This window comes from Epinephelus fuscoguttatus, linkage group LG11 (genome assembly GCF_011397635.1).
Source record: "Epinephelus fuscoguttatus linkage group LG11, E.fuscoguttatus.final_Chr_v1".
NCBI classification, from domain to species: Eukaryota; Metazoa; Chordata; class Actinopteri; order Perciformes; family Serranidae; genus Epinephelus; species Epinephelus fuscoguttatus.
Window position 1 is genome coordinate 24,667,244 of NC_064762.1, and position 22,946 is coordinate 24,690,189.

The 22,946-nt window shown below is 39.0% G+C and overlaps 1 protein-coding gene across 1 annotated transcript in view; it reads left to right on the plus strand.

Annotated features, from left to right (window-relative positions):
- The first annotated feature begins 2,826 nt into the window (after window positions 1-2,826).
- fntb (farnesyltransferase, CAAX box, beta) overlaps window positions 2,827-22,946 on the plus strand; it is a 34,175-nt gene continuing 14,055 nt past the window's right edge. Inside the window, exons 1-6 of the mRNA XM_049589549.1 lie at window positions 2,827-3,244; window positions 6,987-7,051; window positions 11,641-11,713; window positions 13,912-14,003; window positions 18,595-18,741; window positions 20,986-21,069. Coding sequence (XP_049445506.1) covers window positions 3,146-3,244; window positions 6,987-7,051; window positions 11,641-11,713; window positions 13,912-14,003; window positions 18,595-18,741; window positions 20,986-21,069 — 560 coding nt within the window. The 5' untranslated portion in view covers window positions 2,827-3,145. The remainder of the gene's footprint in view (window positions 3,245-6,986; window positions 7,052-11,640; window positions 11,714-13,911; window positions 14,004-18,594; window positions 18,742-20,985; window positions 21,070-22,946) is intronic.

The window sequence follows — 22,946 nt, forward strand, 5'->3', positions numbered from 1 at the left end:
GTCAGGTAGGACTCAGTGAGGAAATAAGACTTCCGGTGCTGCTTTCCAACATAAAAGCTGCAGAGGACTTATTTTAAAGGATTTTTTTTATGAGAACGAAAACACCTCTGGCAAAAATCACATTCATTATAAAAACAGGTCAGTGCAAAGAAGTTACAGTAGTAAATAAAATAAATATAAACATCTTGTGATGCAACCATGACATATTATCACAAAGGGCGTGTTTTTAACTGTATCGAAAATACATTAGACAACAGAGGAAAAATTTAATAAAACAAAATGAAATTAAAAAAAAGTAAAAATGAAATAAAAAAAATAAAATAACAAAATAAAATGAAATTAGAAAAAAAAGAAATTAAAAACAATAAAATGAAATGAAATAAATAAAATTAATAAAATAAAATAATGAAATGAAATAAAATAACATGTACACATAATAAATAAAAATAAAAATGATGAAATGAATAACATATAAACATAATAAAATTAAATTAAATTAAATAATAAAATGAAATCAATTGAAATAAAATAGAATAAAATTAAATTAAATTAATGAAATGAAATAACATGTACACATAATAAATTAAAATAAAAATAATAAAATGAAATAACATGTAAACATAATAAAATAAAATAAAATAAAATAAAAATAATAAAATGAAATCAACTGAAATAAAATATAAATGATAAAATTGAATAAAATAAAATTTATACTACTTTACTTTAACAACTTCCAAATACAATGAAATTGTGTTTTATATTATATATATATATATATATATATATATATATATATATATATATATATAAGAAGAGAGTCTACCTGTAAATAGGTTACTGGCTGTGTTCAGTTGAATTGAATTGAATCTTATTTAATGTGATTCTATTTTATTTAGCCATGAAGGTCCCATCGATATACAAGATCTCTTCTTCCAGGGAGCCCTCGTAAAGACAGCGGCACAGGCAGTTACAAGAATAAAAAAATAAAAAATAAAAAGCTAAGTCACATACAACATACACAATATGTTAAGCAACACAAGAGAAAAATGTAAGAAGAAAACGGGTTTACAGGCTAAACCAATGATGTCCATACACAATCCACCATACAGAATAGGTCAAGGACTTTATGAAGCAGCAACATGTTTCCTTCAAGGCAGTTTTAAAAAAGCCCTTTATAATGTTCAAGGACAGGAGTGCTTCTAAGGTAGCAACACTTTAGAGCTTTGGAGAAAGCAGTTTTACCAAGCTCTGAGCGCACCCTGGGGACATTTAAAAGAATAAGATTTCTTATATGTGTGATAGTTTATAAAGCTCACAGCATATTCTTATTACATCTGCTTATTGCAGGTTACATATCATCCACTTTTTATGTAATGTTTATTAAAGTATCTGTACTTTGCTTCAAACTGATCAAACTAGTAGTGGGATATTTGTTAAGTAAAATGCACAATGCAAGCATGACATATTAGAACCAGATTTAAACTCAGGGCCCCTCTGCAACATGGGACCTCAAGACTAGAAAGGCTAATGACAAACATGTACAACATGCTTCGCTGGTTATTTGAAAAGCCCATCACATCCAGTAACATTTCCTTACTGTCCTAACTACACTGTCTCCACAGTCAGATGGTATAATAGCTGTACCTCAGCTGGCAGCCAATAGGATTCCCCAGCCAACACTCCAACCTACACCCTAATCTTAGTTGTGTGCATTTGTTATTAAATCAAACCACATCTCAAAAATCAACTCATATATGCTAACAGTGTGACAATGACAAATATAGTGTTCAAAACTTCAGTGGTGTCATTTCCTGTTTCTCATCTGACAGGTTTGCATTTTTAACATTTATTTACAATCAAATTTGTGATTAAGTAATTGAATCTGAAGCTACAGGACCTCTTAAGATCTCAGCCAACTGAAAAGTTTCCTGCTTTGCCTGGTTGGTAATCCATCTGTGTGTACAGCTGTGTCACAGCTGTGTTTGGAGTCAAAGGATCTGACCTTGTGTAAACCGCCTTTCAATAAAACATGATAACGTTTGTAACCCTTCTATCACACAGACTGGTATTACTGGACTGAAAGCAGGCACAGCTCCAACACACTCTGCCTGCACTTTGAAAGATGCTGGAGAAAAAATCTCATTGAGAGGATGTGAAGACAAATTCTACCAGATCTGGCCACCCTTTATTGACCACTTCAAAAATGTTGTTAATCCTTTCCACAAACTAGCCTGGATTAAACACCATTCACAAAAGCACTATTGACATATTTGAAATACTTTTTTTCCAGCTTATTCTTTTTTTCCCCACTGCATTCTTCCCTTTTTATTTTGTCTTATTCAACTTGTCTCAATACATTTTTTCTGTTCTCTAAGAACTGAAATTCCAAAAAATTAAAGTACTGCAGCTACTGCTTTTTCCTTATGTGTGTGATAATTCAACTGTAAAATATGGGTTTGTTTAATTTCTATTTTATATAATTGTTGTTTTTTGATGTCTTCTGCACTTATAAAATACTTACCGTGTGTTTTACTCTGAAAACCCCCAATAAAAAAGAAATGCAAATTTAAAAAAAGCTTTAAAAACATGCTAACTACAGGGGTGTCTAACTTTGTGTCACTTTTGTCATTAGTGTCCATTAAGGCTGTATGGAAATAAAAAAAATCATGTAGAAATGTGATTTTTTTTTTCATTTTGAGCGTTTATTTTGAAGGCTAGGTCACACCACTTCCGGTAGTGCACCATTTTGTTTGTAGGCGACTTGACGCAGATCAACGATAGAAATAACGCGCGCGGTGGTATTGCTTCTTTCGACGTCAGTGACATAACACCAATGAGAGAGTGGGAATGACATAAAACGATAACACAGACATTTACTTACTCGTTTATTCATAATTTGTCATAAAACTCACGTCAGACACTTTTGCCAGAGGCTCTGAGTGTTTGTGTGCCTTTTATCGCACTGTGAATGACTAAAGTTTGTTCCCTTAGAGACGCCGTAGCAGAAGTGCGCGCAGTTTCCGCCCACTCCAACCTCAGCAGGAAGTGAGCGGAGTCCAGAGAAACTAAACTACCAAAACAAACTAACAGCATCGCTTCACTCCCCGCTCCCCTGCAGCTTACGGGTCCTGTCGCCACCAGCACCATGGACGGTGTACCGACGCCTCTGCGGTGCTTCGATGAATGCCACCCCGCGGAAATGTTCGTGGATGACGGTGTGGAGACTGTGACTTCGGTGGAGCAGGTGAGTGGCGGCACAGATTAGCTCCGTTAGGTAATGTGGCTAATGCTAATGCCGATGCTGAGATTGAGTGGCAGCCTCTCTGCTCAGGATGGAGGCGCGTGCGGAGAAGTGTGACAGAGATTGAACTCTCACACACTTTATTTCTGTCACCATGAATCAATCTGTAGATTAGGAGAACGACCGGAAACTGATCAGAAGTAATTAGCTAGCTGGTTAGCAAAGTTGAGCTTTTAGGTAGCTAGCATTGTACCTTAATGAGATTATGAATTAAGTTAGCCTTTAGCTAAGTAACTTAAACAGTTAAGCCTGAGTACAACACATGTCAATTTACTGTGAGACTGTTGACCAGACTGAGAGGAAAACTCCACATCTAATAGACTTATTATGGTCTGGATTTGAGTTAGTGTGGTTTATTAATTCAAGGATACAGCAATTAAAGGGGAAGAACACTTAAATTGTGAAATTCTGACATGTTGTTTTTGTGGTTTAGTAAAGTTTAATCAGTATTTGTGGACATGAGCTACTCTCTCTCTCTCTCTCAAAGACAGAAACCAGAAACTTGTGATGTCATGAAGTATAAAGTCTGGAGCTGCTCCACAGACAATGAATGGGAACCTGATTTTGTGGACCATCAGGATGTTGTCATCAGGATGGGTCTTTTTTTCAGTACCCAAATGATCTTTATTCTACTGTACAGTCCTGAGACAGAAAATGTTCCCGTATACAGGGAATATTCCTTTGGGTGCTCTCAGTGTCATCTATAGCAGTGGTTCCCAACTGGTCTAACCATGGGGTCCAATTTCTCCAGTCATTAGTTCAAAGTAGGGGTGGGGGAAATAATCAATACAGCAGAAGAATAACAGAAAAAATAACAATTGCTTATTTGGTTTACTAAGAACATTTTGCTGCTGCAATTGAATGGCTGAAGTGAGATGAACAGACTGCAAGCGTAATCTTACTGGATAATAAAACAGACGTTGACAAAAGTTTTCTTTGGGGACATAAATTTGCAATTGAAAAAAAAGGTAACATGGTAATATACTTATTGCAAAACTCAGCATAAACCAACATATTTAAAATCACAGTAATATTGTGTCGTGATTTAAGTATCACGATAATATCATACATGGAGCCTCTGGTGATTCCCACCCCTTGATCAAAGTCCAGACAGTTTAATACATCAGCGTCATACTTGCGTTTGGCCATGTCACTGAGCTAGTTTGCTGTCTCTGTTGAGTAGCTGTCAGTTATTCACTCACTCTACAGCAGGAGACAGCCCTTCAAAGTAAAAGCTCTGTGGCAGAAATTCACTGTACTCTAAAATAATGTTTCTTTTTACAAACTTGACATGTTTGCGAGTAGGGATGGGCATCAGTTTTTGATTATCGATGATTGATTGTTAAGGCTTTTGATCGATCACAAATAATTTTGATCGATAGTCGCAGTGTTTCCCCTACAATGCCTGGCATAGGTCCGGCGAGCCGCCGTGCCAACGAGACCCCCCTGCCCGGCGAGTCCCTGGGCCAACGAGATCCTTCCGCCCGGCGAGTCCCCGGGCCAACAAGACCCTTCCGCCTGCCGAGCACGGCGGCTCGACGGTCCTACGAGACCCCCGCTGGACCTATGCCAGGCAAAAAATCAGAAACAGACGGAGGCTCTCATCGCTCTCCAAAGCCTCAGTGGCTTCCCTTGAGGCCTCTGAAAACACTATGCCCTTGAAAGACGGAGGTTTTGCTGAAAACTGAAGCCCGTAACTCTGGCTGGCAACAGTTGTAAACACCCACGGGTGAACTGCGTATGCGTGCCATTCTTCCTCTTTGGCCTTGGGGGTTGAAGCTCAAAACTGGGGCAGCTGCGCTCTCTTGCGGCAACAGTCTGCGCTGCACTCTTTTGTTTTCTGTCTTTTGAAATACTCGCTTATCAATTAATCAATAATTGATCGTTAATTTTTTTGATGATCAAATAATGAATTTTGATCGTTTGCCCATCCCTATTTGCGAGTCACTTGCAGTCCAATCACAATGGACCCGTGACCCACTTTTGGACCACAACCCACCAGTTGGGAACCACTAACCTATAGCACCTTTTCAATTCATTGTCCATGGAGCAGCTCCAGACTTTATACCCTATGAAATCTTAAATTTGAGTTTCAGCACTCTTGTCTTTGGATCTGGAGGAGAGATAGTCCTTTTTATTAACATATTTGGACTGTCTTCAACCTTAGGAATACAATGTATGCATTTTGAATAAGGATGTAGTTCCCTTTAAAGTAAGAGATACCGAAAAGAGAAATGACCCCCTTTCCTAGTAATAGAGTCTAACTAAGTATCTTTGCTCAAGTACGATAAGATCAGATAACTTTATTTGCCATTTGTAGAGTCAAGTCAGAAATACACAAGTAATAATAAATAGTAAAAGTAGTAGAGGTAAAAATAGTGTTCTTGTCTGTACTTTACCGTACAATTATGAGGTACTTGTACTTTACTTCAGTAGTTCTATTACATGCTACTTCATATTTCTGCTCCACTGCCTTGTGGAAACCAATATTTTACTTTTCATTCCTCTATATTTATGTAACAACATCAGTTCCAAGTTACTTTGTAGAATTAGATTACTGATACAAAATATAAATCAACTTATTTATGATGTATTATTATGGATCAAACCACCCACCCAGCAGTATGTAAAATATATCAAATATATATATAGCAAAAGGCACTGTATAAAGCCAGTGTTTGGTTAATCTGTTCTGGGCTAATGTTGTTAATGCCAGGCTCAACCCCCAAGCTTAGAGGGCCAGTGTGCTGACTTTTGTCTGGCTCATCGCCTGAGACCAGTGTGGTAAGGTTGAACCTACCAGGGGTCCTAAACCCCCGTCCAGCATCGCTCTCAAGGTCTTAGAAGTACATAAGCCTCTGCACCACAACAACATAACAGCACAGGGAGAAGATTTCTTGTCCCTAAATGCCCCTAAGTCCTACAAACTGGGCTTTAAGTAAGATTTTGAATGCAGGACAATTTGTAGCGAAGTATTTTTACACACTTGTGTTGGCCCTCTCCAGGGCCAACAAATTGATTTCCAGGAAACTGCTATTTTTATTTTTAACCAGAAGTTACCCAATTTAGAGCCTGGCTGATCGATTTGCTTTCATGATATTAACAGCTGACACATAGTATTTGATTGCTTACTTTTTTCATTCACAGGAGACAGTTCATGTTCCTCAACAGTGACATTTTGTAAAATATCATGGTGAGCTCAGCAGATAATTTGCATCCATCAGCTGATAGGTACCAAGAAACTGCCAAAGATAAGTTAAGGTCATTTAGAAACCCTGTCACTAAGTCATATTTTAGATTTATCCTATTACAAATCAACTTATTTACACTAAATCATACTACGCCTCCACTCTTTTGTCATCATTTGTTTATTTTGTGGCAAAAAAATTAATTATAAGTGTCACTTATCTATCACAGAGAAATTATAAAAGTCATGCCAGATCAAAAATGTAACTACTGCAATTTAGAATCAGCACAATGCAACATATGTGATGCTTCTATCTTTAAGTCTGTAGCTCTGTAAGCAAACCGAACCTCTGCTCTGCATTTGACTGATGAAAACAACCAGCTGATGAAAGGCTGATTTTGCTGTTGGTTGTCTTTAGCTCACAGTGACCTTCATAGTCACTGTTTACGCTCTTCTCCTTTCTGCCCTTTTCTTTTCTTGCCTGTCCTTTTCAACCAGAAAAAAGTGGAGCGCAGCATTGAAGAAGTCATCAGTGTTTACAAGCAAATACACAGCCTACCACAGTGAGTATCCAAAGAGATGCCGTGTGCTGCTACAGCTGTTTCTGAAATAACAAGTTCCAGCAAATGGGAGCACAGACAGTGGTTGGGTTTGGAGAGTTTGTCTCTGACTTATATGTTTCTTTTCTTATTGTACCACTTTGCCTTTACACAGCATTTTCTAAAACCAAGCTACACTGTCATAGTGAAAATTCTCTGTCGCAGTGCTGTTCCATTAGGTCTGAGCTGTTTTCACATCAGTGGTTGCGAGGATGTTACACACTGCTTAATGCTGCTAACCAACATTAACCCAACATCTGACAGGAAAGTCTCTTCCAGGAAAAGCTCTGCCCTACAGACATTATTCAACTTCCCTGACTTTGGTCAGACGTCACAGTGTTTAACAAAAATCTGATATGCATGCAAAATAATCGAGGGAAGACTGAGGGTGCTTTCAGACCTAGAGTTGTCTTGCTTTGGTCTGAATCAGGGGCTAAATTGATACAAAGTTGCATAATTGCCTAGAGTTGGATCGTGTTCTCACAGCAGCATTTACAAGCGGACCAGATCAAATGCCTTGAGCGAAAAAGCTGCTCTTGATTGGTCAGAATTTCCATGTGGGAAAAATCCAGGAAGTAAACCAAACGTTGAAGAAGAGTACACTTGCAAGATAAATGTGACACTTTCTAATGTCACAATGGAGGGACAACTACGCAGGTTGATTTTAGCGCTGCTCATCGTGGACTATATTGCTGTCATTGTTCATTTTAGTCAAACCATACAGTTTGAAAACGAGGCGCGGCTCCAACTAGAAAACAATGTTTTGATGCATTGGATGTGCTGAATGTGCATATTAAGGCAGTACAGGAGGAGGTGCACATTAATAATCCTCCAGGACTGTAACATGCTCATGTTTAACCCAAACAATGTGTCATGTGACTGCAAACCGCACCAGAGTTCGTTTGTAACCTTACTGAAACCACCTCTTCAAGAAGGTCTCGGTTTTGGTGCACACCTGAGTGTGATTGCTGTGTTCACACCTGCCCAAACGAACCACACTTTGGGGGCAAATGAACTTGAGTTATATTGAACCAAACCAAACAGGGCAGGTGTGAAAGCACCCTAAATGTTGCTCAAGACTTTGATACAGTCTAAAATGCTAGATCGGATATCAGCGAGTAGGCAAGTCTATGCACAGATCCGATACAAAGTAATATATCAATAAACTGCATAATAGATTTACACTCTGATAAAAATAGCAGTTTCCTGGAAATCAATTTGTCTTTGCCGCTCTAAAACACTAACCTACACGGCAGGTTGTGGAGTCACTGGCGACTACTGTTTTAGAGCAATGAAGAAGAACCAGTATCTGGTAAATACTGGAACATAAGCCATTAATAAAATGTAATGTGGCAATATTATATACTGGATAAAAAAAGAAAGTTTTAAGTCATCCATTTCTTACATGTATTCATGTTTTACAAAGGGTTTATCTTGAGCTATGCCACATCAATACAGGGTTAGTACTATACAGCTGTTATTATTATTATTATTTTCTCATGCAATGATATCAGATCGGTAATCAATATCAGCCATTGCCCAAGTTAAAGTATCAGGATCGGTATCGGGAACGAGAAAATGGCATCGGAACATCTCTAGGAATATCTAAACCGTAGTTATTCTTTAACCCTTTGAAACCTGAGCAAATTGGTGGGATTTCTGTCAAAGCACGGAAGAAGACGGTAAGCAACAAAAGAAGAAATGACCCCAAAAATTGCAAGAAATTAGTAAAAAGAGAAAATTAGGAGCAAGAAAACAAGTAAAAACAAAAAAAGAAAAGAAAGTAAGTTAAAAAACAAACAAGAAAATGATCAGAAAAAACATTCTTAAATATTATACAGAATTCTGTAACATAATTTTAAAATATAGGAAAAAAATAGAAATATTGTTTTTCAGTACCTTTTTTCCTTTTCCCCTAGTTTAAAAAAAAAAAATTCTGAATCTATTTATTTTTACAATCTGTGGGAAATTTCTTATCGAAGTAGTAAAAAAGAGAAAATAAAAAACAGGACAACTATTTAAAAAAAAGTTAAAAAAAAAAGTGCTTAAAATGATAGGAATTCTGTACTATAATTTTAAATATGTAATAAAAATAATTGTAATATAGTTAAGGTAGTTTTTCCCTAGACTCTTTTGTTTTTGTTTTTTTAATTTGTGGGACATTTTACGTTGTCCTTTATTCCCATATTTTTGAAAGAAATTGCACCAATTCGCTCAGGGTTCAAAGTTTTAAATACTTGTTAAAGGTTTCTGAAAGCGGCGCAAGAAAAGTGATGTTGCTCCAGGTTTCAAAGGGTTAAATGACTGGCAAAATATTTCATATCCCAAATACTGAGCATAAATCAGTGTGAGTCCAGCTATGAGAGAGAAGTGAAATATTAAATCTGTGGTGTACTCTTTTATGGAGGTGGAACTGCCTCATGTTGGTATATGAAATGGAAAATGAAGTAGCCTTGCTTTGTGCTTCAGGTGTGACTCTGTCTCGTCAGATTTTAGTACAATAATTACGTATAAAATCAGTGCCCTAATTTGTCCTGACCTAACCTCAGTAGATAATAAAAGCCATTATATAGTATATACTGAGTGTGGAAAAACATGCATTTTCAAACCCGGGGTAACAAATTGCTCAGATAATGTGTAGCCGTAGTGATGAGGAGCATCTATTCATCACACTCATAATGATGAATTCATTTCACTGCCATTACGAGACATTTCCAGGAACACTGCTCATTGGCTGTGACACCTGCTGTTTGCCCGCGGAGACGCTGATGTATGATGGCTGTTATCTAAACGACGTGTTGATCAGCCCACATACTTTGCTCCTGCTATCAGCTGTCATCAGTCTCCTCTTAATGGGGTGACTCATCTCATTTCTATGACAACTGCGCGGACCTCAATGTCACCAGCGCTGCAGTCAATGGGGAGATGTAGTACAAGAAAATGAACCGTGTTCATCAGTGGAGGTCGTGCGTTTGGTAGTGATCATGTGTTTGGCCTGGACTCTGGGAAGGTAATTGCAGTCTTACATGAAAGTCGTACAATTGTCCAAATATGCCACTGAAACCAACATAAGACGGCCTAAAACAAACATACAGTTTGAGTGGCAGTTGAAGAGTGAAGAAGTGTGTACTGCTCTTTATTTTTTAAATGTAAGTTCTGCTCAACGTGAAATTATCGGTTTCATTTATGTCCACGCTCGTCTGTAGTTACGTCTGCCCTCAGCTCCTGAACAGCCGAGTGGAAGCCTTGTCTGACGAGCGTCACTGAGGTGGGCGGGCTGGGTTTTAGCTGCTTAGCGCTCGTCCTCTTCTCCCTCCTGATTGTTGTTGTGTTGCAGAATAACTGCGATGAAACCTTGGGCAGCGGTCTGTGACTAACTCTGTGTAGGTAGAGTGTAATCACAATGGTCGTAGAGAACGCAGGCGGGGAATCGGACTGGGTGGGTGGAGAGGAAGGAGGCGAGGGTCAGCTGTCTTTGACTCAGTGACACACACACACTGTCAGACACGTACGTGTGTGTGTGTGTGTGTGTGAGGAGCTACAGATGCAGATGAAAGTTCCTGTGGAGCACGCTGACATTCAAAGGATGGAGGGGAACAGTGTGTGACTGAGGCTCAGAGGGTTTTATGTTTTTATGTGCTCATATATAAATACTACTTTGTCACTCTGCTCAGGGATACGAGGAAACTTCACTGTTGGCTGACACACACTACATCAATGCACACAAAGCACAGTCATGGTTTATAGAGTGCATAGCTTTCATATTTGAATATTTGTACAGTTTTTTTTCTACGTATTTAAACTGGTCTGGGGCCTAGTTTTTTTTTTTTAAATGTCATGTTCATTTTTTAGAGAGACAAGTACTGAGTTTATCTTGGACTAATGCTACATACCAAAGTATTATTAGCTCAAGCTAGTTTGCAGCTCTCATCCTGAAACGGACCTTTATGCAAAGGCACAAAACAGCACATTTATTATTATTGGCACCTGAAAGTAGTAAACCAGTTCAAACTCCTGTGTTTGTTTGCCAGATGTTCCTTTTTCTTTCCTGTTCTAAATGAGGACAGACCATGAAACTCTCCTGCTGATAGGAAGTGAATAATAAATTAGGAAGAGAAACACAAAGGAGACACTAATGAGGCTGCAGAGGAGCCAAGATACCTCAAAACATATATAGGTTAATAAATAAATAAACAAGCTGATAGCAGTGCCTTATGTGAGGAAAAGATTTCAGTTAGTCTCAGATTTTGTGACATAGTTTTAATTTTGAAAAGTATTAAGTGTATTGCTTATGAAAGTGTGAAGCACGCAGAGTGATCACCTGGTGGACATCTGATGGAAACACAAACAATTTTTCATTTTGTGTCATAGCTATGAGGTTACACATGATGTTTAAAATGGCAAAAACAAGAGTGTCCATGAATAGCATTTCTCCAAAGGGACTGAATTGAGCGTCTCCTTTTTAACTGTTCTGTCTCTTTTGACATTTTCTTGCCTGTTTCACGCTGCTGCCTGTTTCTACCTGATCCTTCTGTCCTGTGTTTGGTGTCCAGGCCGACGTTGTTGCGGGAACAGCACTACCTATATCTCAAGAAGGGCTTACGTCACTTGTCAGATGCTTATGAGGTACAGTATCACACGTCCAGCAGGCAGCCAACACAGGGTTGGAAATTAACACCAGCCACCAGCCAACTTCTGGCTGCTGGATTTGCATCAGTCACCAGTCAAAACACACTGGTAACCTATTGAATGGTTGGTAGATTTTGGACTAAAAATGTTAATTTTCAACCCTAACTTCATTATTTATGATACAGATAAACCAAGAATATTTATATATGTATATGTTTACCCCAATATTGTACCAGAGACACTTTTGATAAATAAATAAGGGGAAAAACCAGCATATACACATTTTTTTATACCACATATAAATAACATTACAAAGTTATCCAGTGAAGTGGCCGTCAGGCCAGAGCAGTGGTCCTACAGCAGCAGTCTCATGATAAACAGAGAGAGAGTGGCTGAGTAAATCAATTCGCTGCACACATCTCTACAATGAAATACAGATTTTAACTGTTTAAATGGTCAAATTTGCGGTAAAGTTGCAATGACTGGACAAAATTGCAAAGTCGTGCTGAATTCACAGGGATTGAACACATTTGCATTAACGGTTGTGATCCCAACATCATGGAATCCTGGCGGGACTGACTGTTCAGCCTGTTAGACCTGGCCTGTGGAGGTCAACAGCTCATATTCTCCATACAGAGGATGAAGAGGACACTGTGAATATCTTAAGCCTTAAAAATTTCACTCTTACGGAAGGTATGAGACGGATCAGACAGTTCAACACCAATGATATAACTGGTCCCTTTAATCCTTTGAAACCTGAGCAAAGTGGCTTGATTTCTATTAAAAACATGGGAAGAAGGCAACGAAAGAAGAGATGACTCAAAAATTGGTAAAGAGAGAAAATTAAAAAAAAAAAAAAAAGTTAAAAACAAATAAGCAAATGACCTGGAAAGACTACTTAAAAATTACAGCAGCTCTGTAACACGATTTTAAAATATAATATTAATATTAATAATAATGATTATAAATATAGTTTTCCCCTAGATTTTTCTTGCTTTCCTTATTTTTGTTCTTCATTTCTTAATTAATTAATTAATTTACTGTTGCATTTTGTCATTTCTCACCAAGTCGCTTATTGCCTTTTTGCCCATGATTTTTTTTTAAAAAAAATCACACCATCTTGCTCAGCGTTCAAAGGTTTAAATATGTGCGAAAGGCGTTTGAAAGCAGCACAAGAAAAGTGATGTCGCTCCAGGTGTCAAAGTGTTAACTAAATATTGCAACTAGGCACGTTGCAGTATAGCAGTATTGATGATAACCATGATATTTAAAAATGAAATATCACTATCATGTTAAAAAAAAAACATAATAATACCATGTACGTTATCCAGCACCTCTTAAATCATTTCCATTTCTTTCTGTTGTCGCTTTGTCTCCCTCCCCCAGCGCCATCTGGGTGCTTTTTGACTATTTATTAAGTGTTACTGCTCTTTTTGTACGCTTTGTACAGTTATGGTTACAGACTGTCTCTTCACCTCCCTGAACTCGTATTATCAGTTTGATTCATTTGTCAAAAAACGAGATAAAACGCACAATAAACAAAATTAAAGATGAGTCTGACTAATAACATTATCATACCGGTCCGTTCACTCAGCGGCTGCATTAGTACCAGTGTGTCAGTCGTAGCCAGGACAGAAGGACAGTAACACTCGCTGCCTCTGCTTTAAATAGAAATACCACTCTATTCACTTTGCAAAACATATTCTCGTCTGCTCAGGGGAAGGTCACCTCTGTTTTTGTGTGTTAACTGTTCTCTCGTTTCACCAGAAAAGAGAGAGGAAGGCGTGTGTCGTCCACTCAGCCCTCATGTCAGTGTTTGATTGACAGCCAGTGTGTTACTCTACTGTCACACTGCTCAGTATCTATATGTCCACTTCAAACACTGCAGCAATGTTGCAGAGATCTGCTGATGGAAATTAGAAGCTGAGTCACAATATTATGTAATAAAGAAACAGCCCATCAGTGTGTTGTTTTTATCACAAACACCATCATCTCTCAGCGCTATGGTTCCCCTCCTGCAGGCTCGCTCTCTGCTGCTTCTGTTTACTCTCGTCTCTGTCTCTGACTGACTGATCTCACTATCTCATTTACTGCTGTAATTGGTCATCTGATGCCCATCTGATCATGTGATGTGTGTGTATGTGTGTGTGTGTGTGTGTGTGTGTGTGTGTGTGTGTGTGTGTGCGTGCGGGTAGTGTCTGGATGCTAGCAGACCGTGGCTTTGCTTCTGGATTCTTCACAGTCTGGAGCTACTAGAGGAGCACATTCCCGCTACGGTTGCCTCTGAGTGAGTCACACACACACACACACACACACACTCTCACTCTCACAACTAGGCTGCTACAGCGAGCCATTGCCAAAGACTTTTTATTATTTATTGCCATTGCATAATTCTCATAATTACTGGAGTAGAGCAAATAATGCTGCTGCAATGAAATGAAAAATGTTGATAATTAACTTCAGCTTCACACACACTCTCTAACTGCAACATGAGCGGTTGTAGTTTTGGTTTATTGTGTCATACAATATAAATATGTGAAACAAGTAACATAATACAATTGCCCTACGCACATAGACTTATAAGACTAAATGTCATTTAGACTTATTTCCAACTTCGGGGTTCCTGCAGATCCTTGAAAAGTCTTAACCCTTTGAAACCTGAGCAAATTGGCTTAATTTCTTTCTAAAACATGGGACGAGGGCAACGAGAAATAAAAGAAAAAATGACCCCAAAAATTTGCGAGAAATTAGTAAAAAGAGAAAATTAAAACAAGAAAATTTGTTAAAAAAAAAATAATAATTTAAAAAAAGAGTTAAAAACAAACAAGAAAATGACCTGGGGAAAAAAGAAAATTATAATAATTCTGTAACATAATTTTAATTACTTAACTTAATTTTATGTAAGAAAAAAAATTGTAATGTAGATTTTCCTGAGATTTTTTTCCTTTTTGTCCCTAGTTTTATTTGTTAAATCATTTTCTGAATCTGTTAAGTCTTTGTAATTTATGGGGTTATTTTTACCAAATGTTTTTCCCATGTTTTTTAAGAAATCGCACCAGCGTGCTCAGGGTTCAAAGGTTTAAATACTTGTGGAAGGGGTCTGAAAGCAGCGCAAGAAAAGTGATGTCGCTCCTGATTTCAAAGGATTAAAAGGCACTAATTTCATTAATCTAAAATAAGGCCTTAATGTGTATTAAAATGTCTAAAATCAGTGTTTCAGTAGTCGTATAAATGCTCAGACATCGGAAAGTAATTATTTTTTTTTCTGATGCTCCATTTTAAAATTTCCAAATAACTGGATAATTGGATGATTTAATGATAATAATCCAATTTTTTTCCCCTTTGAAATTAAAAATGCCTCTCACATTAACACCACACAGACCAGGATAGTGGAACCAACAACATTCATATTTCGTTTACAGCTGGGATGCTCAGAGAAGAGAATTCACTGTCTGCTAGCTTGTTGTTACTGTACCCTGGAGAACATGGGGAAATGCACAGTCAAGGAAAATTGACTGTTTAGGCAAGATTTTTCAGCCTGGCTGAAACTGGTACAGGGCATTGCAGACGAGGCTTGGTGTATTTTATGCAGGAAGTTTTTAAAACTCGTCAGAATGGGAATCAAGACAGTGGAGTCCCACATGCAGACTCAGAGTGAGGAAGTGTGAGAACAAACACCACATATTTCTCAGTTCTCTTCTTCCCTTGTTCCCTCCATGAGACCAAAAAAAGTCAAGTCTTATGTCTCAATAAAACATTTGGACAAAATTGTTCCTGAACCCAAGTAATGGGTTCCAGTTCTTATTTTTCCTCAGCTAGTTATCTTTTTCTTTTTTAGTCTGACACAGTCTTACACTCAAAAGTTGTCATTCTGATTGGCATTATAAAAGTCGGAAATCCTTTAGCTGTCGGACCCTGAAATGGTCCCAAGATGTCAAAGGACAAACACAAAATATGACCAAACTACATCTGTGTTAACTAAACCATAACATAGATACAAAATTTGTGCAAAAAATTTGAATTAATAACCCATCACTTTGTTTCATAAAAAAAAGCACTGACCTGACCACTGACCTCCTATTTTTGTTAATGTCAGTACAAAACAGAAGAGCTCCAGGTTGTGTTATTTACTGCAGGCATCATACTGAACATGATGAAGATAGAGAGGTAGATTTTATACTAAAATATAAACCCTAAAATGACCATATAATGAGTGATGATCCATTTTCTACTATTTCTCCAGTGAGTCATTGATATTCAGGATTGTGCTGTTAAATCATTTATTGCCTGTTGTTTCATAAATAACTGCCCCAATTAATCTTAATTCATGTCTGTAATCGAACACCCACAGTAATTATCGCCATGGCGTTTGTGTAAGAAGAAATTAATGTTTTCCTCCGATCACTGTGACTGATAATTGTGATTAGTGTAATGACAGCATTGAGCAGAACAAGCAGGTGTATTGTTTTAGACATGTTTATGCAGCCGTGACTTCAAACGCTGTCGCTTTTATTGCCACCAAAATGTCATTTGATTAAATTACTGCCAGTCCAAAGTAACGCTCAGCAGAGCCCGTGGCAAGCAGCGATGCCAGGCTGCCAACCCACACTCTCATTATGACTGCGAGGCGTGCCAACACACCGGCTGGCACTGCCCAGCGCCAATGTGACACCCTCGTGCTCACACACACAAACACACAGGCCCTGTTCAAGGATTTTCAACAATGCAACCTACAACAGCTTGCTTTCGCCGTCCCATGAAACATACACTGTTCTCAGGTCAGTACTGACACTGCGCTGTTCGGCCAGAGTTAATGTAGGTTTCACTTCCAACTCAGTTGGCTCACGGCGTGCTCACAGTTTTGTGATTTCTCTCCATGGCGGAGGATGAGGAGGACGTTTATGAGGGAAGCAGCTCGGTGCACAGGACTGGAAAGAAATGAGAACTGGGGTTGAGATGGTCCGTGCTCGGTGCCACGTCAGGGAGAGGGAGCTCAGCCAGCGGTGCTCACTTTACAGCCTGATGAAGTCCTGCAGATCTGAGATGCAGAATTAGAGCTCTGATTAACTAGTGAATAGAAACTGGGTGTTTAAAGGGGACCTATTATGCTTTCCCTTATTTCCTGTCATATATATAATGTTACAGTGTCGGATATTCATATTAAACAAGGCCAAAGTTTCAAATAATGAGGTCAACATATGTAAAAGTCATCCATGTGACCAACAGCCTCAGACTGTTCTGAATGTTTCCATATGGTCATCTGCTTCAGGTTTTGGTTTTGTTTTGTGACTTTTCACGATAGAAAGTGCCGATATACGCCGTTACAGTCATTCCCCAGCTGCAGTGACGGTGCAGAGACACTGAGAGCGAGACCTGAAATTGCTGAAGAATCAGAGCTGACTGGGCTTTGACACACAGTTGAAAATAAAAACACGTGTCACTCATGTTTATACACTGACTCTGAAACTTTCTCATAGTAACATTCAGGTGCATGATGATGTATTAAAGGATTAGGACAGCACACAGACAGAAAGCGATTGTGTCGATAAAGAGGGAGGACAGCTCAGCCCCTTCAGTTAGCAACGGTGCCAAATGCAAGACATGAGCTGAGAGTGGAGACAACCGGGGAGGTTCCTCCAGTGGGGAGGAGCAAGGGAGCAAATGTCTGTTTCCATTTTGTCTCATATTGCAAATTTTTGGAATGAACAGAACAATAAAATGCATCAGACTTTCTGTGTTGGGGGAGGGGGGGTTAGTTTTTTTAATCTGACAACCGAAAAAAAAAATAAATCGTTGAGCACACAAACCTTGCACACTGATTCCGATGCATTTTATTGTTCTATTCTTTGTGAAAATTGGCAATACATGACAGAATTAAAAGACACATTCCCTCCTCTGCCTCTCTCCACTGGAGTTACCTATTTGGCCGTCACCACTCCCTCCCTGTCTTTATTTTGGCACCACAGCTGCATTAAGGGCGGAGCTGTCCTCCCTTTCTGTCTCCACATTCTCTGTGTGGTTCGTCATCATCATCCACCTGAATATTAATATCTGACCTGTTGAAAGTGAGCTATCTGAGCTATGAAAGAGCACATTCACGTTGAAATCTGTACTGTGCAACGTCTGATGGAAACAGAGTGGCAACATTTGGGATTTGTGCAAGAGGAGAGAGGATTACTCAAACAGTAACAAGCCATGACTGTAATGCGTTCACTCTGTTCCCAAAATGATGCACAACATGATATTTAGCATTTGTCTTTCAGTCCTTTATTGATCCCAAAGTGGGAAATTCTGATGTCACAGCAACAGGTTTATTAGGCATTGCATGGGAACAGTAAAAACTTAGACACATATGTCAAACTAGAAGAGAGAAATATGTATTAAGAAATCTGAGCCCCTTCGCTGGACCAGTTGGGAACCACCGCTCAAAATATACATCAATAGAATAGACAATATATGTACTAAAATACAAAACCATAAAATCTATTCATAGGATAACATACTACTGTTTTATACATTGAACAAATGTGCAGATTTGTTGAAGTTTTAGTTTTAAGAATGCAGTGAGGTCAACTTAGAGAATAATATACAACAGTGTGTATAACCTACACTGATAAGAACTGTGCAACAAAACCCATAAAAAATGCAGACCCTCATGTTTTATACCACTGTTAATGCTTCTGTCTCCAACCCAAATATCTCTGTTGGTTAAGGTTACATAATCAGTGCACATCCTGTGATCAAATATGCAGGACACACTCGCTCATTCTCTTTTTGTAGGCTGATATGTCAGTAACATTCAGCTGTTATAGTGTCTGCTTGTGTAAGTACATGAAACAGTTTGAGGTCATAACTTTTTGATCTTCTTCTCCTTCCAGTGTGTGTCAGTTTCTGGCTCGCTGTCAGAGCCCAACAGGCGGTTTCGCCGGTGGACCAGCACAGCATGCTCACCTTGCACCCACCTATGCTGCTGTCAACGCCCTCTGTATCATCGGCACAGAAGAGGCCTATAATGTTATAGACAGGTATGGTGATGGTCACACAGCCCCAGTTACCTCACTGTTCTAACACAACACCAAACATAATGTTAAAGAACACAGAAAATATTCTGTCAAAGCTGACTTTTGTTTTGTCGTAATACTCCTTTATACGTAGATGATTGGATGCTTCTTCTGTAGATATTTCAATGTCAAAATGCAGCCTAGAGTCAAGTCACTTTGGTGGCAGTACAAAAAAAGGCTAACTCTGAGTAACACGATGCACTATATAATATAAATGTACGGTGCCTGGGAGTGGCCATAGGGAGGAAAAATAAATAAATTGAGGCCATGTTTCTATTCATTTCTGAGCATGAGGTAAGTGTGTATACAGAGAGCCAGCACAATGAGTCCAGCTCCAATTTAGTTTGGGCTGTTTGTGGTAGTTTTCCTTTTCCTGTACATGTAAATATCATCACTCGTGCTCTCTGCTGCACCTTACTGCTACACTGAAGGCCTTTCCTTTACTCTGGTGACTCTATACAGCCATCTGAAAGCATTAAGTATCTGCTCCATCTGCAGTCTCTAACCGGAGTGTGTTTGTGAACCATGAAGCCACAAAAAATGCATGACAGATCTGCTGGTAACATTTTGTGCAACCAGTATCAGATCATTGTAAAATAACCACAGTACCCTTCGTGTTAACGCACACATAGAACATGTCGTTTTGATGAATTATTCCACTCAGTTTCTTGTGCAGATCAGCAGTTGTGTTGGAGACTGACACGATGAAAACAGTTGATACAGCTCCTTGAAAAGTTGCACTTAAAACTTCTCACCCTGCTTTAGACTCCCTCAGGACCGTTCTTTCTTGCCAGTCTTTCACGGCTGCTTTGTATGGAATGCAGTAAGTTAGCAGCTGTATCAAATCAAAATAAGCCAGTGCTAACCCCAGTGCTAGGGCTCACAGTGGGCTGGTAGCCAGCAAAACTTTGTCAAGTTTGTCTGATCCCAGGCTGCTCCGACTCCCCACCACCGAGTTAGCAAACTTTCTGTTGCTGCCATTACTCAGGTTAAACCAAGCACTGCTGCTGGCCACTAGCCTGCTGTTACCCCTGATGGTGGAGTTGGCTGCGGCAGGACGGCAGGGTGCGCTGTGCTGGCTCTTTGTATCTGCACTTACCTCTTGGGCACGCATTAATTAAAACATGAGAATGATTTACATAAATTGAGGCCACAAATTAGATTTTGAACACATTGATTTAGGGCCATATAGACTTGCCGCTTGATCGAACGTATGCTTACACAATGCGCCGTGTCTGTGTATGTACTTGCTGCAGCACTACCTAGGCAAATCACACAATACTGGCGACCTTGGGGTGGCTTAGTGGTAGAACTGTGTCACTATATAACGGCGTGGAAACATCATAGAGATGCAGGTAGTTCCGCACCAGGTCTGTCAGCCTGCAAGTTTCTGCCATTGCTCCGACAGCGACTCCATCTGGTCTGATCTCACGGTCATCGTGTTCATTCGCATGAGCGCACGTGTCACAGTACCTCACGTTGAGATGTGCGACCGACGCATCAAACGAATGCAGATCATGCATGGCAGCCATGATTCAGTCGCATTCGCGTTGTTTGTGACAAGAATACTACGGCCCTAATTCTCTGCCAACCACCGTACAAATCACCTCAAGAGTATCACATTGTTTTTATACTGAAGTCACATGCAGTCTGAATGGTGTCGAGGGCTTCAGGTTATAAATAAAACAATAAAGCAAGGCCTTTTATTTCCATTTATATTAAATCAGTTTGATGGCACGTATAAGTAGGTATAATGATATTTACATGTCAAAGCTTTAATCAGTAGGTATAATCATATTTACATGTCAAAGCTTTAATCAGTGGCTGTATAATGATGCTTTTTAATCTCTTTTAGTATAATTGAATTTTTATTATGACATTATTACAGTTGTAGGAGAATATTACAGACACATCTTGTTGGTGTTATTTACCAGTAGTTAATTATAAGAGCATGTAGAGGTAGCGTTTACATGACTCCTTATCGACTGCATTTATATCTGAGTAACTGATGCTACTGTTTCCAGTTGTAATTTCTGTGTTGACTGTTTATTAAACCTTCAGTACTTAGACTGCTCCTCTCACTGTGCAAACCCCCCCCCCCCCCGTTATTTCTCTCGCCTCATCTCCTTCTCTCTGCTCTGTCCATTATCTCCCCTCGTCTTCTTCTCTCTAATCCCCCCTCTCTCCTCCTGTGTGTACCCTCTCCAGGGAGAAGCTGTTAGATTTCCTAATGTCAGTGAAGCAGCCAGATGGCTCGTTTGTGATGCACGTCGGAGGGGAGGTGGATGTCAGGTGAGTGCCCAGAAGATAACGCTACCTTCTCCACCCTCTCTTCTCTGTTCTCTCTTTTTTTTCTATTAGCAGGAAGATAAAATCACCACAATCACAGGCTCGATTAAAAACACGTTTGGTATCCACAGTTATACATTACTGTGTGTTTGCTGTGTGACAGTCGACACACTCTGCAGATGAATTTGCACATTTAGTCTCTCCACCAAATAAGTAGGACATTATTAAAAAGTACGCCTCTCCTTTTATCTCCATCTCCTTTTATGCTCTTTTGTTCCCCTGGAGTGTTGATATAAAAGAGGAGAAATACCCACATCTTTCTTGCGTAAGAGTGGATTTATATTATTTGAATTAGTGTGTGTGTGTCACAGTGGGTTTTTTAATAAGCAGCTTTGAGGTATCGTCTTCTGTTCCAACAAAGAAGCTCAGAAGTCAAAGTTACTTTTTCACTCTCAGAGGAGGCTGTTATCTGTTGCCAGCCAATTAATGTTCTGCTGTCATTATGTGTTATTTAAACTCTTTTCCTCTGCGACGGGTTTCTTTATCTGACGTTGTCCTGTGAGAACCACATATCGTAATTATTCACGAAGCCTTGTTTTAATTTCTGAGAGAACACAGTGGGTTTTAAAGGTTGTTAATATTCATTCAAGGATACGTCTTGTGATATTCAGTGTTTTTCTTAATGTCAGCAAACCCCATTAAAAGACTAAAACCAACATTATATTGATCCTACTGACAAGCATTGTCTGTGTAGGACTAAGAATTTTTCTAGTCGACCAATAGTCTAGTGGGGCAACACAATGGTTTGAGTTAAAGGTGTGAGAAAGAATAGTATCAGTAACATTGTTAACACTGTGCTACATTACAGAGAAATACAAAACCGTACTAATGACCCTTCATTAATATAGGCCTATATTTTATCTACAAGTGCACGTCACACACTGAGCGAGCCGCCTGTAAATGACGCTGTGGGCAAAGCAGTAATGATTGTGCTAAGTGGCTAATGGGCATGTAGCTACTTCCATGTTTCAGATGATACGTCATGTTTGTAGTCGACCAACGAAGATGAGTTTACGTATCACCTTGGGTTCGTCCTTCACCTTCTCAAAATGATCCCACACTTTGGATTTCCTGCCTGACCTTTCAAATTAAATTCCCACATGGTCCAGTCATATAAGATTTGATTTATTTTGACAAGGCGCAGCTCTTAATAGAGTTTCACGTTTGCTTGTTTTGTTAATTTCTGTGACTAAGCGACCAATGAAATCTTGCCGACTAATGACCTTTCTGGTTGACTAATGCTTGGTCAGCTATTAGGGGGGCAACCCTATGTCTGTGTAGCCAAAGCCTGATATATCCTATTCCCTTCTGATCCCTTCACATTCTTTTATTACCACCAATACAACCACTGTTGTTGAAGATTTATAGCCATTAGCGATTGCATTTAAGATAGGAAAAAAATATAAAATATGGCTTATCAAACTTACATTTGCATTTTTTCATTGAACTTATTTTTAGCAACAATTATTTTAAAGATTATGCTTGATTGACATTTTTAAATTACCATTTTCTTAAAAAATCTTTTGTACCCTCTGCAGTACTCCAAAGTACCTCTAGGGGTACCTGTTACTCCCCTTGCCTGTACCCTCATTACAAATGAGGGTACAGGCAAGCATCTGAGAAGCTTTTGAGAAGACCATGAACTTTGTTTTCTGAGCATTTAAAATCAACTTTTAACTCAGCAGAGCATTTAGGGTTGTATTTAGGTTTTTGTATTCTCTGTGCGTCGTCTGCCTCTGTCCCTCTGGAGAAATATGAAAGCTGTGTTGGCAGTTAGATATGAAAGTTTTGACAGCATTTTACGACTGCATTTTTAAGCT